General features: G+C 37.2%; 1 protein-coding gene across 1 annotated transcript in view; it reads left to right on the top strand.

Annotated features, from left to right (window-relative positions):
* prex1 (phosphatidylinositol-3,4,5-trisphosphate-dependent Rac exchange factor 1) overlaps positions 1 to 18504 on the top strand; it is an 88072-nt gene that overhangs the window by 23956 nt on the left and 45612 nt on the right. The window contains exons 2-9 of the mRNA XM_079828131.1: positions 8039 to 8104; positions 8489 to 8611; positions 10598 to 10702; positions 11076 to 11177; positions 11388 to 11549; positions 13675 to 13808; positions 13972 to 14087; positions 17335 to 17484. Coding sequence (XP_079684257.1) covers positions 8039 to 8104; positions 8489 to 8611; positions 10598 to 10702; positions 11076 to 11177; positions 11388 to 11549; positions 13675 to 13808; positions 13972 to 14087; positions 17335 to 17484 — 958 coding nt within the window. The remainder of the gene's footprint in view (positions 1 to 8038; positions 8105 to 8488; positions 8612 to 10597; positions 10703 to 11075; positions 11178 to 11387; positions 11550 to 13674; positions 13809 to 13971; positions 14088 to 17334; positions 17485 to 18504) is intronic.

The following is an 18504-nucleotide window of genomic DNA, read 5'->3' on the forward strand; positions in this document are numbered from 1 at the left end:
TTTACTTAAATTGAGATTTGAGGTAAATATATGTTTTATAAATATAAAAAAAGTCATTGAAAATCAATTATGGGATCAAATACTGTACTTAATACAATGTGCATTTTTATGCAAGTTATGGTCTTATTTCAGTCCAGTCACCACTGAAAATATTTTTGGTTCCTCAATTTGTAAAAACAAACCAAAAACGTGCTGACATAAATGCATTTAACATGAATGTTTTGAGGAAATTATTTGTTGCCGATGCTGCTCAACTTGTATTGGAGAATTCCTTTAATCTACACATGATTCCTAGGAAGGCACTGCAGTGAAAGATATTGCCATGACTACAGGTCCTATACTGACGCCACAAGTACATTTACTTTACATTGATATTCTGTCCAGGCACATCCATTCCAAAGGGGCTTACGGGAACGCGTATACTGTGTGGTGTGTAAAACTGCAGTGGGCATAATACATGGCTGTGATTTCTCCGAGGCCTTACAAAACCCCTATAAACCATCACAAACGAGTGCATATTTAGTGCATTGTGTGTGTTTATGCATGTAAGTCTTACTTCGCAGTTTTCATGTGGTATGTTTATTGGCAGTAGTCCATTCTCAATACAAGGGTGAAAGGCTGTGCAAGCTTATGAACCTTTTTTTTTAACCTTCTATCTTAATAATGACAATCATTGTTTGGTAATGCACTAATTTAAAGGAAAACCATTTAAACAATGAACAGTGTTGATGTATTGTGTGTGGGAAACAGCAGCCTTTTTGTTACGGAAAAGGTTTGTTCTGCCTTTTCCTTCCTGAAATGCAAGAGGCCAAGGTCTCGCTCCCGTCATTGAATTAGTCTCAGTGTTTGGTTAAGGTCACCCTGTGTTGCAGGTGGCAAAATTATAATGTCTGTTTCCTGGCAAAGCATTTCATTGAGGGGGGGAAAGAGTCAGCGAACAGCTTGTTTCCTTTGTGGGGACATATGGACACATTCATGCTCTTCTACATCTAATAGCCTGTGGCTATTCTACTGTGTGTAACTCTATTCCCCTGTCTCTCTTACCAGCTGGACAGAACAGATATACAGTCTTCAGATATGTAAACCTCATCAGAGTGCTTACAATTAATTTTATAGCTTTTAAATTCTGTCTGGGTGCATGTTTTTTGTTTTCTCTGCAGTATTTATAAATGTTTAATATATTTAAATGTATAACATTTAAGATTAAATTTAAAAAGGATATAAGGATATAAATAAACATAATTAAGTCATCTAACCTAAGATTAATATATTCTAATATATTAAAATGTTTTAATATATTTATATATATATATATTAAGTGTGACTTTAGGTTTGTAACTATTAGTGACTAACTAAGACTAACAGACTTTTGCTGAGAGAGTTTCATTTCTCAAACTTATGTGATTTTATGTGTGTGTGTGTGTGTGTGCAATGTAGTCTTTTTCAATTGCCCCCATTGCGGTTTTCCTCACTCTTCTCTACATGTCAAATGCATCTGTCATGTCTGAAGTCTGCTCGCACTGAAGTTTCCGTCTGAGAACTTAATCAGAGTAATATGTAGAAGTCATTCCTCTCATTTAGTTTTGTTCTGGCTCTTTTTTTTTATTGAGTAAAAATGAAACGCAGGCTCATCTGATTACTGGAAGAGATTTAAGTCGCAACAAAATTGCTTGTAACGGTTGACATTAGGGCTGCGCACTATATCGAAATATTGCAAATGTACATATCGCAATATGCATATCGCAAGGGCACGCGATATCTGAATGATTTTAATAGGCTACTTCAACATTGTGAAAAGTGTACGTTTTAGGTTGATGCATATAGCAGAGAATAGACTGAGCACATGAATGTTACTTATGTGACTTGCTTGACGTTAAAAAGAGTTATTAAAAGCAATAACTTGCGAAAAACAACTCCTTGCAGTCTCGTGCGGTCTGACACACACACCGAAACGTACGCACAAGCCGTTCTTTTTTTCGTGTCTTGTTACACACTCGAACTGTCAAATACACACATAGTTGTGTCAAAATGGCTGTCTTGATGAGTATTCATGTAAACACAGTCGGTTATGCTTTAAGTGAAAGATATCAGTCAGGGAAAGAAATAGATTTTACACACTTAAAGCAATATCGTATTGCATATCGAATATCGCATTATTTAACAAGGATATCGCATATCACATTTTTCGTCAAAATCGCACAGCCCTAGTTGACATGCAGTATTTCATTAGCTCGGTGCCTTTTACCTCTTTTAATCGGGATGAATGAATTCATTTTTTCATTTCATGCACAGGCCCCCGGTCGCACCTGTCATCCTCTGATGCTGACTTCACACTCTCCGTTGCCCAGAGAACAGTAACGGTTGCCATGGAATCACAACATAGCCTTGTAGTGTTTGTTTATTTACATGAGTTCGTTTTGACGTAAGCATGAGAGTGATGCTGGAAAAGGCCAGAGAAGGGCCAAATCAAGCCTAGGAAAGCCTGACAGAGAAAATCAAACTCTTAATGGTGAAGGGTGTTATAATTTCTCATATTCCAGCTTAATGTGCAGAGAGGGCTAGGGGTAACCCTGAAAAGTGTTAACATTGTGATTTGTTTGTTGAGAATTCTGACCAAAAATCTATTTTATATATGTACTGAACACAGTAAAGCCCAATTTATACTTCTGTGTTCGCCGTAGGCTGTGTGTAGCATGCGTAGCCTGACGTGCACCTCTCCAAAAATGTAATAAAACATTTCAATTCTATGCGGACGGCAAATGCTGTGATATTATCATGGGTTATCATGCTCCCTCTGCATGTGTAATTACACGTCAACGCGGACAACGACGCAGAAGTGTAGATGAAAATCGATGCGTAGAGGCTACGCCGCAGGTCCAACACAGAAGTATAAATCAGCCTTAACATTGGCTCGACCAATGGCATGAGTTTAGGGGCAGGGCTGACCAATTGGAGATGGGGAGAGGGTTACAATTTTAATCTGTTCATTATTTTTTACAATTATTGAAATATCTGTCTCCATCCGTGTCATCCAAACACCCTATTATCACCAGTCATTCTGTTTGTGGTGCAGTTTGGAGAGCCTGTTCTCTTACTCCACGAGCCCCTCAGGCTGTGTCACATGGATGACCATTTTATGGATGAATGTGGATGGGCCATATGAGAGATTAAATTAGCGCATGCTTGAGGGATGTGTCCCTCCCACTGCCTCAGGAACTGCAACAAACAGCACGACCACCATCATCACCACCCATATTACACTAAGTGTCAGTTACAAATGTGTTCTAGGTCCTTCTGGGAGATCTGATTTACATTTACTTCAGACAAACTAGCTAAACATACGCCTTCAACAAACATTATTTTTTGTTGTGCTTAATGCTGCCTTCACGCCATGTCGTAATTACCGTTGGCTCAAGCTGACAACACGTGACATTCTGGCTGCGTTTACACTGGCACAAAAAAATCTGATCTGACACAGATCGGAATTTATTACACCTGTGTAAACACACAAATCCGCATGAGATCTGATTTCTTCGCATCAGATCTAAGCCACTTCCAAATGTGGTTTTAAATCGTATACATATCTGGACATCCGACCTACGTCTAAACACAAATACCGATTCCCCTTTGAATTCCAAGCCACTGCAAGGCAAGGGCGACACGTTTTCCCACAAAGAGAGCTTTTTAATGTTGTATGATGCAGATCTGCCTGTATGCGCTCGCACAGCTTTTTATTGAGGTGGAAATTTATTTCCTTTTATAAAGTTTTGCGCACATTCAGGAGCTGGTTTTCAACCTTTGTCCTTCTTGCTTCTCTCTCTTTCTCTCTCGTTAATTAATTTGAATTCATTAAAAAAAGTAATCTCACAGTGCTACTTTTATTTCAGTTCAGAATTCTAGATCTAGAAATTTTCTGGTCCATTTCCGTTCGATCAGATCTTGTCCATGCTGGCAAATAATCATGGCCACCCGACATTAATTATATAAGTAATTTTAATAGCACAACCATTCAAAACCATTAATGTAAACTGATATCGGATACCAGTGGTGTCTAAAGTGAATGTAAACAGACGGGCCAAAAAAAATCAGATATGGTCAAATGCACAGATCTGTGCATTAAGACTTGCAGTGTAAACGCAAGCCTGTTTGGAGCTGTTCATGTACTCCGACTGGAAATTATGTGTTTCTATGTTGACACTATAAACGCCTAAATTAATCTGCAGCATTCAGCTGGTACAGCAGTCACGTGGTACAAGTTGGAGCTCTCAGAAAATTCCCATATTACAAGCTGTAATTATGAGGACGTGAACGCTTTTTACAAGTTGAAATCTCACAATTACGGTAATTTCAGCATGGAGTTGAATGCACCTTAAGCATGTGGCATTTAAATGGACAGTTCACCCAAATAGAAAATTGTCATCATTTACTCACTCTAATGTTTTTCAAGACCTGTATGACTTTATCTGCAGAACACAGAGATATGTTGGATTTTGAAAAAAAAATTTGACTGTGTGTTCACATATAATGAAAGTGACGGGGTCTAAAACAATGTATGGACACACACACAAAAAACCCACTAAGAAAAACTTTCTTCAAAATATCTTTTTATGTTCCACAGAAGATAGAAAGTAATACAGAGTGAGTACATGATTACAGAATTTTCTTTTTGGGGTAAATTCTTTCGTGGGTATGTTATTTCATATGATGTTTACAGCTAAATGTGTTGGAGAGTCAAACAAATGCTCTTAGTAGCATAAGCTGGCATGGTAAATGTCTTCCAGAGATGCAGAAGTGTGACTGAGAGTGAGTCTGTCATTATCAGAGTGATGCCATGGGGTGGCGAGTGCTTCTCATTAGCAAACTTTTGTCCTGTCATTGTGGTAAAGGGAAAAGAAGCATGATGACCTGCATTAAAGGTCTCGTTCGCTTATAAAATCCATGAGAGAAGGATGAACAAGAGTGACAAAATAATGAGAGATTTTTCTACCGAAACAATCAGCCCTATGCTGACACACAAAATGACCTCACATGCTAATAAAAGATTGAAAAGAGAAAGATGGAATGAAAAAAATAACAACAATAGTCGTGTGGCAAAGGTGAAAACGCTCCAGATAAGTCTTTTAGCGGTGTCGTGTTGCTGTGGGAGACCGTCGGAGACAATAGCTGGAGTGACAGGTAATTTAACAGACAGGGCGGAATGAGTCGAGCGCACTGTTAGCAGATCGGCTCATTGCTGCTGCTGCTGCTGCCGCTGCTGATGATGAGAAGTGTTTTACAGAGCTAGAATTAGAAACAGTCAGTGATTGGCAGACTCTCTTTCTCCAAGGGAGACTCTTCTAAAACTGTGCAAATCAGTGATGAAGATATTTATAATTCTCTCTCAACCATCTGCTTCGGTTTTTCTATCTGATTCTCAACAAAGTGAATCAATTCTATGGTTGAATGTCCCTGTCTATAGTTATTTTACAAATCAGATATACTGTTACTCACAGAGAAGGCCTAATGTGTATATAACAGTGGTTATCAACCAGGGAGCAAAATTCCAGGGTATGACTTAAAATTATTTAAAATAAGTCAAAACAAGTATTAGTATGTGGCCTGGATGCCAGCCGAATTTAACCCTGCTCACAACATTCGAGGTTGGGAAGTTCGGTCTGGATTTTGCAACTATGCTTGAACCAGAGCTGTTCGGACCAATCAAATTGTCAGGGCTGGCTTTATACGATGATGGACAGATGATCAACAGTAACGTAACCATCCATGTCACCAAAGAGCGCTTGGGTTGAATTCGTTCTAATCCTAAACGGAGACCTTGTTTGTATTTTACAACACTAGCAAAGATCGTTTACTCTCATCATCTTCTTTTACTTCTTCCAGCGTGCGTGCAGTTGAGTTCTGTTGACAACTATGCGTCGCTCAACATATGTCACTTACTCCGTTGCTCTGATTGGTTGTAGGTCTATCCAATTGAGTGTAGAGGCATTTTCTTTCCTTATTCGGTTGAAACACGCCCCATAATCACAGCCCAATGGAGCAGTATCAGACTCGTATTCTGACTAGAATCTGAGTATGACGACATCAGGCTAATTATGTTAAAACAACCAAAAATTAAGGCATTTCATATTTTAATTCACCTCCTTAAAGGTGAACTATGTAGGATTTTTGCAGTAAAATATCCAGAAACCACTAGGCCAGTGTTATATATTTTGTTCAGTTGAGTACTTAGAATATCCCAAATGTTTCCAACTATTTGTAAATCGTGAGAAATTGCTATTTTAACCAAGGAACTGGGACGTGTGAGCTATGTGTGTGAGGGAGTCACCTGTCGATTGCATCATATCTGCGTCACCCTCGGTTTCCGGTTTTATTCAGTGAAACACTTTACTCTCACTGCAGTGTGAACAAGTGTCATAGCAGCTGCCGAGCGAACGTCATAACTTCCTTTTCAACACACTCAGATATATCTAATACGATAAACAGAGTTGCGTTACCTCACACTCATGACTGGAAAAGAGGAAGTGGCGCCGGCAACAGTGTCATAATAAAAGTCCCGCCGGCGACTATGCCATAATAATAGTCCCGCTCTTCAATCGCTCCTGCGGCCTCGCTCAGCTCCACAACACTGGGTCCTGCTCTGCTTCACTACAGTAACGTTAATAATCGCATCCATGAACATGATTTCTGCCCGAGTCCTATCCTGACTCTTTTCCACCGGCTGTGAGGTGAAGACCACATGTCCCGAGATTCTGCGCTCAAACGTGGCGTCATCAAACTACGCCTTTGTTTTGAACAGGCAACCTCTAGTGGACGGAAAAGTTACATAGTGTAGCTTTAACTGTTTTTTTCTTCTTTATTTAAAGGGATAGTTCACCCAAAAATGAAAATTCTGTCATCATTTACTCACCCTCAAGTTGTTCCAAACCTGTATGAGTTTCTTTGTTCTGCTGAAAAGAAAATAAGATATTTTGAAGAATGTTTGAAAACAAGCAGAGAGAGCAAGCATTGACTACCATAGTAGGGGTAAAAATACTATGGTAGTAAATGGTTGCTCTCTCTACTTGGTTACAAACATTCTTCTAAATATCTTCTTTTGTGTTCAGCAGAACAAAGAAACTCTTACAGGTTTAAAACAACTTGAGGGTGAGTAAATGATGACAGAATTTTCATTTTTGGGTGAACTATCCCTTTAAAGAACTAGGGTTCCCACTGTCTTTAAAAAAACCTTGATATATGATATGTAGACCTGGAAAAGTCATGAAATAAATAAAACAATTTATTGGCATTTTTATAATGAATATAAATGGTTTTAGTTATGCCAAGCTTTAAAATATTTATTTTATAGGGTAGTGAAATAGTGAATAAAAAATATTTCTTTAAATCCTTGTCCTTAATCCATATCCAGAAAATTATGCAAAACTGTCATGTGGCTTTCGAATATTGTTGTGGACAATGGGGGGGCCCGGAGTCAAAAAAGTTAAGAATCACTTATATGTACAATGTATGAGACGGGGCCCATCCCATAGTTATGGGAGTACTTATGATGCCTGAATGTTTATAATGAGTTTAAACGGCATTGCCATTTTTACATGCAGTAAACGTTGATATAATGTTGTTACTTTGAGTTTTGTGTTGCTGATTTGATTTCAGTGTGTGTACACTCAAGCCTCCCATTCTTTTATTGTCGGCACATGGTCTGCATGCACAGCAGGATATACGATCTCTTTTTAAAGCTTCTGATAATTTGTCTAACACTTCAGTTTTTTTCTCACTTGATGTGAACCAAACCATTTCCCGTAGACTGTAGAGTACATGAACTTCACACTCTTGTGTGTGTTTGCCAAGCTGAATGTTGAGTCTCCAGTTAGATATGCAAGCAGAAAAGGGTGTAAACCTACAGGAAGTGTTACAACTTAAAAAAATTTCCTTTAGTGTGGCGGCGACCATACAAATCTGCCCCACCTTTTTCACACCGCAGTGATTCTATGCATAAACACTAACTTTTTTCTCTCTTTGTCTCTCTATTTTTGTAAATCAACAGGCTTTTCTCCAGAGAATTAGGCAAACTGCAGAAAACCAACAATGTCTCACTCCAGAGCAGGTCAAGGTAAAACACCATTGACACACACTAAGCATTTACATGTTTATTTATATAAAATTATTTATTGGCTTCAAAAGTATTTGGACCAAAAAATTCTGAATGTCATTGTATTAGATCAAACTGTGTGGAAACAAATGATGCTAGAGCAGAACTAGCTTCGGTTTTCTGGCCATTTTTCAATTACTTTAGGCAATTACTTTACATTTTAGTAGATGTATGGACTCGTTTAGTTATGTTTAAACTTTTTGTCTTCATGTTGAATAGAATGCAATATTTTCATCCAAATGTGGCTCTTTAAAGAGAAAAAATGTCAAGAGCCTTCCCTCTTGCAGAAAAAGTAACATTTATTTTGGATGATTTTCTTAAATCGTGTCTCTTACTTTCACACAGATCTTGTTTTCTAACATCGAGTCCATTTTGGATGTCCATTATGAGTTTCTTTCGACTCTGGATGCCAGTTTGCAGCCTGAACCCCAGGCGCACCATTCTCTCGGACATGTGTTCCTCAAATTTGTGAGTCCCTGAGATTGCATTTGAACTCATCTTTGAACTACTTAACAGTTGATTTATGATTTGAGTTTTTTTAGCCAAGCAAACCATAAATATCTTTTTCCAATCTATCCCAGTGTGGGATTTTTCCTAGTATCCTAAATCTGTATGCTCTTAAAAAACTATCAGCCCCAAGACTGCCTCCCCTCCCTATGGTCTTTTTAAAAAAGTGTATAAATGTGGAAATAGTCTGACCAGTAGTTCAATAAAAAGTAGTTCAATGTATAAAAAGTTTCTGTCAGAGACACTGAATTCAAATTTTAGCAACAAATCAATTGCTGTCTATAATTCTAGCTTCTTTATCTGTATTAAAACTGTTCTGTATAAATTCAAATACTTCTCCCTATCTGAAAATATGATAATAATGTTAATGGTGAAATTCAGTGATGGCTGCCAGCAGCGGTCCAGTATCTATTAAATCAATGCAGATTAAATCCGGCCCTTTAACTCTATCCATTGGTACTCACAAGAAGCGTTTTGGGTTTGGCATGTGTATGTGACCTTCGACCAAGTTCACTGAAATATTCTGAGGTTTTAACCTCAAACTAGAGTGAATTTCCTCTTAATTGGGGCTGGCTGTGTATGTATGTGTGTATGTGTTTTTGGATGAACGTGTTATAAAGCATATGCCAGAACAGATGTTCGCCTCGTTCATGGATGAGGGTGTGCGATGCTGCCAAACTCTCTCATTACAGGTGCTGTGGTCTGGAGCCCTGAGGGCCAAACCAGAATACTGACACACACTCACACACACACACTGCATTTGCACTAATGCAAATGGCAAACCCTGAGTAGACATATACTCATGTACATTGACAACACGCATAGTCAAATGAAGAGGGAAAGCAAAACATGCATGTAAAGAGAAAAACAAACACAACAGCTTTCCAACCACACAGTGCCTCTGTAATCCCAGTATCGTTTTCCTACTAAGTCAGGATGCCTCAGGTACCCTCAGCCTTCAAGATTTACATCGTCCCTGTCAAGGTTACAGTGCCTACACAGACAGTTCCTGTGGCGCTTGGGTAAATGACATCCTACCTTCACCACATGCATCTTTAATAAACTGTCACCTCAGCCCTGAATTCTTCTGGACTTTTTAACCAGACCTAACCATTTTATTTAATTTAATTTTATATTATTATTTTTAATTTTATTTTTTAATTTAATTTTTTAAATTTTATATACATTTTATTTGTACTTTGACCATATTGTGAAGGAAAAGCAGCTAACAAGTGTCTTCCAATACCATATAAAAAAAGCACCTCAGGTGGCATCGCAATTGTGCAGATTTAATCAAGTTTTCATTTGTTTATAGTTTTTTGGTCACTACATAATACTCATGCTTCTGCTATTTGATAGTTTTGGTGCTTTTAAAACAGTAATAATCAAGAATTACTCGGTGTCCAACATTTTTAACTGGTAACTTAGTATTAGAGATTTGTTGTAATTACTGGATGCTGGGATCAAAGATGTGCACTGCTCACTTCTAAGTGCCTGAAGATGAGTTTCTTTTCTTTTTTCAGCTTACAGCTTCCTATTTCTACATAGCTTTTGTGACCCATAGACGAGGTGTGGCTTTCAGGCAAAACCTATCCACTTCAATTTCACTTCCTGTGTTGTTTCGAATAATGTAGGGCAGAATGACAGTGCCTCATTGCATCTCTGGCAGTTTCACTACCTTAACTCATCATCTTATGTCACTTCTTAGCTAGTAGGTGTATTAAACTATACAAAGACAGCTCAAAATATTTATTATTTGTTCAGTGTTTCCCATATTAGCTGAACAGGGCAGGCACTAAAAGGACAACATTTTTATTGGTGGACTGGACTCCCTTCATCAGAGGGCTATATGTATATAAATATGTTAGGAGTGGTTTCATTCTAACCAAAAACGAAAACATTTGACGAAGAGTGTTTTGAAGTGTGACTCTCCTCTCTCCACTTCAGAGGGACCGTTTCTCTGTGTATGGGGAGTACTGTAGTAACCATGAGAAAGCGCTCAGGCTACTGGTGGAGCTTAACAAGATCCCTCAAATACGGACTTTCCTGCTGGTAAGCACCTTTTATATCAATGTCAGAGAAAAAGTCCAGTCCTTTTCATTACATCATATTCTGATGAAGACCCCCCCCCCCCCCCCCTCACACATGAGTCTTGTCACAGATCAGTTTCACATCTGTAACCCTGAAACTGAAATTTCATTAGTGATTAAAGCAAATAAACATTAGTAGTTAATCAATTTGCCACAGGAACTAAATTGACCTCCAAAACGTGTTGAAGTGAAACTGATACCCGAAATTATTTAACTGTACAAACCAGGATGTGAGATGGTGCCATTCATCGCTTTCCATGGAAACTCACTGTATTCTCAACATGAATCAGTTTAAAGGGATGTTACACAAATCAGATCATGTGTTTGTTTTTCAGCACCTCATGTTGTTGGGAGGGAAGAAGAGCACAGATGTTCCTCTTGAGGGGTATCTCCTCTCTCCCATCCAGAGGATCTGTAAATACCCGTTGCTTCTAAGGGTATGGCTATCGTTTATTCTGTATATACTACTTTACAACATTTCTGTTCATATTACATGCAAAGTTTAATTTAAAAAATGTGTACATTTACAGTGTGATTATAGTATGTTGCCTTTAAATAGTCTCTTGTGCACAGTATCTGAAGCGTATCAGCAGATAGTTGATGTGTAACTGTGTAATACAAGCATGTACCTGCTGTTTGCCCTTCAGGAACTTTTGAAGAGGACCCCTAAGAAGCATTCAGATTACCCCGCGGTAGAAGAGGCCCTGCAGGCCATGAAAGCTGTGTGCTGCAACATCAACGAGACCAAGCGACAGATGGAGAAACTAGAGGCTCTTGAGATATTACAGTCACACATAGAGGGCTGGGAGGTGAGTTAGAGACATGTTTTGTAATTGTCATAGATGGTGCATTTTGTTTTTGACCGTTTCCTGGTTGGCTTGTTATAACTTAATGTTTCTTATAAAACGCCTTTATTTAGGGAAGTTCCTCTGACAGAATTTTTAAGCGTAGCCTCGAAAGAATCACTGATGCGGACATGATCAGTGTTGCCTTGTGTCTGCTGATGACATTTTCTTAGGCCACATCACAAGCAGGAAGAGGAAGTCTTAACACAAAGACCCGTTACCATGGAGATCTCTTAGTTTTGTGTAACATGCAACAGTGTGCCACCACAAACTCACTTTCGCCTCTTCTCTCTCTTTCTCTTAAGGACTTCTTTGCTCGTCTTTCTTAGCGTGTCTCTCCCCGCCTCCTTTTCTTTATCATCTTCTCTATACCATAGTTACTTTGTCTTCATCCTCTTTTTTTTCTCACTCTTTGTACCCTGTCCATTAACCCTCTTTATTGATTTATCTGATGCAGTACTGAGTGGTTGGACAAAGTGGGACATTTTCTGTAGCCGACAGTGTTCTTAGTCTCGTCTAAGTGTGCTTAGATGGTTCAAATTTTCACAATTTAGTGCATACAGTGCATTCTTTCTACTGCTGTTATTTTCCAGTCCTTTCATGCCTCTGTGACTATTCAAGATCCCTGCAAAGCATGACAAGCTGAGGATTATTTAAATATATTTTGAAATGTATGTAACGCTTTAGTTTAGGGTCTGATTCTCACTATTAACTAGTTGCATATTACTAGAATATTGGCTGTTTATTACTTATAACGCACATATTAATGTCTTATTCAGCATGACCATATTGTACATCCCTTAATCCTACCCAATTTCTAAACTCAACAACTACCTTACTCACTATTAATAAGCAGTAATTATGAGTTTTTTAGTTAATATGAGTCGTAGTTAATAGTTGGTTAATAGTAAGAATTGGACCCTAGACTAAAGTGTGACTGGAATTTGTTTATAGGAATAGTCTGACCATAAAAATTAAACTTGTCATACTTTACTCAACCTCATGTCATTCCGTGACATGTTGTGACTGTGGAACACAAAATGAAAAATGTTAAAGAATGGTTTGGACATTATTTAACATAATAATACATGTTAATGTGGGCTGTCAAACTACAAAAGTTCTGTAAAAGTTTCATAATACTTATATAGGGCAGAAGTGATGCGGACCAACTTGTTTGTTATAATGGAGCTCAACATCCTGGATATCCATTCATTTTTATTACATGAAACAAGCGCCAAGTGCTTTCTTCAACATGTCTCCTTTTGTGTTTCACAGAAAAAAAAGTAAGTAACATGAGTTTGGAATGACAGGAGGGCGAATAAATAACGACAGAATTTTTCCTTCAAGGTTTCAATGCTTCTGAGATCATGTATAGATAACATTAAACATTAAAGAATATCAAATGAGAGCTTAAAAAGCAGGCTGTAATTCACCTCAGATATAGAGCGTTTCAGGATGTGTGGTCTGATTTAAAAGCAAATGCATTAAGTTTCCATTTAGTCTAGAGTGTTTCACCTTTATAGGTAAATAGTGCAGAACAAGCGGGAAGCAGATTCCCATCTCCCTAATTGACCCGTCTGGGCATGCCATTGATTAAGCAGAGAAAATGGAGTCTGCTTATCAAACACACTCACACACGCCCACACCTGCCAAGCATAGAAAATCACATCCTGTACAGAGTCAGCACGGACTGCGGCGTCAGAGTGGAATCAATTTTTAATGGTCCTGGATATTGAACAGGACACAGTGTGTGTTACCAAAACCTGTCTGGCTTCCTCCGTCCTCTTAAAGAGAGAGGGGTTGCTGCTTTTTATTAGATTTCTTTTTTTGTGTGTGCATTTAATCAGATAGGAAACAAGTGAGTATTTTACACACTCACTATTAATAAAACACAAGGGGAAAAAGTCCACCTGTTGAAAGAATGGATCGATTAAGCAGTTAGTTTGAATGAATGATGGTAGCATTTTCATATTTTTTTCCTGCTGCTTTTAGTTTCGCTAAATGAACATGGGCAGGTAATCAATTTTTACTAAAACGGTCATAGTGGAGTTACTCGGCAGAAAATCTTACACTGGCACATGTTTTCCAGGGGACAAATTTGACCGATATTTGCACGGAACTGCTGCTTCAAGGCAACCTGTTGAAGATATCAGCTGGAAACATCCAGGAACGAGTCTTCTTTCTGTTTGACAACCTCCTCGTTTACTGCAAGAGGAAGTCCCGGTAAGGCCTTTGAGATGCTTTTGAGTTATCAATTAATCTAGTCTCTAATATTGGTAATAAACAATGTATTGTAGTGTGTTATGGTTAAACACTTGACAAAACCATCAGATAGATATGTGAAACTAAATAATACTTTTCATTTTTCCACTCTTTAAATATCCAGAGTGTCAGGGAAGAAATCCACCAAAAGGACGAAATCCATCAACGGGCCGCAGTATGTGTTCAGAGGCCGCATCAACACGGAGGTCATGGAGGTCGAGAATGTGGAAGACGGAACTGGTAGGTTTTAGTTTGTTAGTGCTTTTAAAGTGTGTGTGTGGTATGTATGTTTGTGCTGCTTGGAGTATTAAGTCGTTAGCTTAGCATGCTAACGTCATAGACTATTCAAATATTTAAAATATTCAAGTCGAGTCTCCCGTGCAGCTCACTAGCATTTGAAACTACTGTGTTTGTGTCCTGTCATACAACAGGACATTACTAACACACAAAAAAAATAGGGTTGGTAAGATGTTTTTGAATTTGAATTTTTGAAGAATTCTCTCATGCTCACCAAGGCTGCATTTATTTGATAAAAAAATAGTTAGTAAAATATTTATAACATAAAAAATAAATGTTATATATATATATATATATATTTTTTTTTTTTAATTATTATTTTTTTTTTATATATATATTTATATATTTTTGTATATATATATTTATAATATTTATTTTTTTAATGCAATTTATTCTTGTAAAGGCAAAGCTGACTTTTCAGCATCATTACTTCAGTCTTCAGTGTCACATGATCCTTCAAAAATCATTCTAATATTCTGATTTGGTGCTCAAGAAACATTTATTATAATTATCAATGATGAAAACAGTAATGCTGCTTGATATTTTTGTGGAAACTGTGATACTGAATAGCAAGTTCAAAATCTTTTGTAGCAATGTCACGTTTACTGTCACGTTCGATTATTTTAATGCATCCTTGATAAAAAATAGTATTAATTTCTATCAAAAAAAAAAAAGTCTTACTGACCCTAATCTTTTGAACGCTACTATAAAAGCCAACTTTTTCATGGGATGTGTTAGTTAGGGAGTTTCCTGTGTAATATCCTCGTTTGTTCCATCTGATTAGCATGTGATGCTTATGAACATCACAAGCAACAAACAAAACCACTTAAAGGGAACTTCAGTTTATGCAGTAGAAATTAGTGCCACTGTGGCCTAAAGATAAGATCACGCAGAGCTTCTTAGAATTGAGCGCTTCGCATTTAGCACCTCTGTTGAGCTGACCGCCGAGGGGGCGGTCAGCTGTCGGGCCGAGCATGAAATTCAACTCTCATGGGAAGTAACGACTGCTCTTCTCACCTTTTGCTCTTAGTCTTTCACCACACCTTAAGTAGCAGGGTGGAAGTGCAACTTCTCTCTCTTTCTCTCTGAGCCACAAAGTAAAACATCCTTTCTGAAAAACAAGCCGTAGGGTTGTCACAGTACCAGCCTAAACCACACGTGCCATCAGTTGATACAGCCAATGTGAGACGTGCTTTGTGTTTCAGTCCTCTCAGTGTCATGTTTATCAGGGCTTGTGTCACATGATGCTCCACATCTGTGTCAATGTATCATTTAGCTCATGTGTTTTGCCTTATTGGATAAGGTTACAGATAAAACGACTCGAATGTTGTGGATGAAGACTGAAGATAATGTGTTTGAAATTCAGATATTTATCCTAATTGTTGCAGTTTTATGTTTATAGTGATGTTTCAAGGGATATTTCAAGGAAGTGTAGTAAATGGTAAACGGACTGCATTTATATAGCGCTTTTTTAACAGACCTACGGCCATCCAAAGCGCTTTACATTTTTTGCCTCACATTCACCCATTCACACACTCATTCATACACCGACGGCGGTGTCTGCCATGCAAGGCGCCATCCAGCTCGTCGGGAGCAGCTGGGGTTAGGTGTCTTGCTCATGGACACCTCGACACTTGGTCAGGTGGAACCGGGGATCGAACCACCAACCTTCCGGTTTGTAGACAACCTACATGAACCACTGAGCCACTGCCGTAGTGATGAATACAGGTCGGAAGTGGTGGGTGTGTTATGACTAGAATGTTATATTATGCTATGAGTAATTTTATATCCCAGTCAATATTTTTGCTGGAACGTCACATAAATTGGATGTAAAATTTTAAAATAAATGCATATTTTATAAAACATTTTTTTTTTTTTTTTTTTTTTTTACATTTTATATACAGTTATGTGAATTTCCAGCAAAAAATGAAATAAAGTACATGCATACAATACATAAATGCATACATGCATACTTGCATACATACATACATACATACATACATACATACATGCATGCATGCATGCATGCAAACATACAATAAAATATTACATTTTCGCAACCTAATCTTGGAAAAGCGGCAGGAAAGTGAATGAATGAATATTAAATATTATTTTTGGATAATCCATATTAGATATTTTACAAATTTTCTCAGGATTATTTGGAACTTGATTGAAAAAAAAAAAAGATTATTTATAACAAACGAATGACAATAAAAGAAGTCCAAAATAAGTTCAAAAGCAGCCCCACATTATGTAACTGAACTCTTATTGAAGAGAGTTAGAGTTCTTATTGAATCATTCACATTTGAAACCATTATAAAATGGCACATTATTTGCGGCAACTCTGGGACACATCCCGTCCGTATTTTCACATTACTCCATGTTTCTTCATCGCTCTCACATTTAAAGCATGGCAATTTGATCTGGTTGTTTTGACTGAGCTATTGTTTTAATTGGAAAGCAATCAGATAATGCTTAGGTGGTGTTTATTACAGAGCCAGACTTATGTGCCAAATACGATTACTCATAAATTCTCTCCAGTTTTATATGAGCTAAAAGCCTTTGTCAAATCCTCTCAGTGCTCTGAAATCTATTTATACTACCTCAACATTAACCACTGCTCATTACCTATTCCATACCTCATTCATTTCTCCATATTATTCACCTGCTGTCAAATCTGGGTTAAAATTGGACTATGAGTAACAGTCTGAACCCCTCACTCATACGCATGCTCTATGTCAGGATTTGGTTTAATGGTGGGAGAGATGCTGAAGTGCATCTTTAACGATTCCTCACTCTAATGGGTTAGTTTAACCTTTTTACATTTATTAATGCTTCTAGATTGTTGAAGAATATTGGATTATCTTTGTCAGCATTTGTGTTTGGGTCAGTAACTCATTTAGTAATAGTAGAGAGAAACCTTTTAACCTTGGTAATAGGCTGACAAAATGAAACCTCTACATTTTTTTTAAGGTTCATTTGAAGGCGTAAATTATTTTGATAGATGATCTGGTTTATTTAGATCTCAGTGAACAGCTTTTAACAAATGAATGTACTTGTTTGTATGCACCTAATAGTTGCCTTGTACATTTAATGTTTGTGTGATTTTGTTTTTGAATTGGTGTGCTTATGAATATTGTTCAACCTGTTTTGTTGTATTTCATGTTCATGTTTTTCATTGTCTTTCTAGCGGACTATCACAGTAACAACTACACAGTGACCAATGGCTGGAAGATTCACAACACGGCCAAAAACAAGTGGTTTGTGTGCATGGCCAAGAACGCTGAAGACAAGCAGAAATGGCTAGACGCCATTTTAAAGGAACGTGAACAGAGAGAGAGTGAGTAGATTTACTCTGGTTTGTCATTGTTGAGTATGCAACGTAAAATCTTGAAATAGCACGTTTAATGTAAAATATTCAAAAAATGCAAAGTGTACTTTTTTTCGTGTGTTTCTGTGCATTTAAAGGGACAGTTCACCCAAAAATGAAAATTCTGTCATCATTTACTCTCCCTCAAGTTGTTCCAAACCTGTATGAATTTCTCTGTTCTTCTGAACATGGAAGATATTTAGAAGAATATGGGTAACCAAACATTTGATGGACCCGATTGATTTCCATTGTATTTTTTTCCATCAACTTGTGTTCAGCAGAAGAAAGGAATTTTGAGTAAGTGATTTTTGGGTGAACTATCCCTTTAAATTGTTCAGTTTATTTTTTTTAAACAATCATCACTCAAAATTTAATCAAATCAATCAAATTAAATCCTTACCAAATTTAGGATACATGATGCAACTGCATTAGACTGTCAATTTAACTGTTAATTGTTAAATTGTTCAATATTTATTGTAATAATGTTATAATTAAAACATTCAATTAAATTGATATTATTATAAAATAATTTTGAAAATGATTTGAAATGATTTAGAATCTAGATAATTATTTGAAATTATTTGCAAAATAATTAATCAAATGCCAGTACTAGTCACAATGTTTAGTAAAGAATAATTATTAATTAAGTATAGATTAATTATTATAAAGAATAAATTATTGTAAAGCAAATATTTACACCGCCTAATGAATAAGAATGACCCCATTTCCACTGTGCTTTGTATTTTAGCATCCAGCAATTTGTTGCACCTACCTAGTATGTTTTTATGTGTTTTTTTTCCTTTTGTTCTGTTGCGATATGCAACACCTGTCCACTGCTGGACACCTGTTCTTATTATCTCTTCTTTTGATGCTTGTGTGATGTGTTTTACTACAGAGTTGTTCTGATTGTTAGGTCACATGATCATAGCAGTAAAACCTCAAATTATACCACAGAGCCCATTCTTATCACGGCTCTTATGTTTCAGCGTG

Source organism: Gobio gobio, assembly GCF_949357685.1.
Source record: "Gobio gobio genome assembly, chromosome: 10".
Taxonomy (NCBI): Eukaryota; Metazoa; Chordata; class Actinopteri; order Cypriniformes; family Gobionidae; genus Gobio; species Gobio gobio.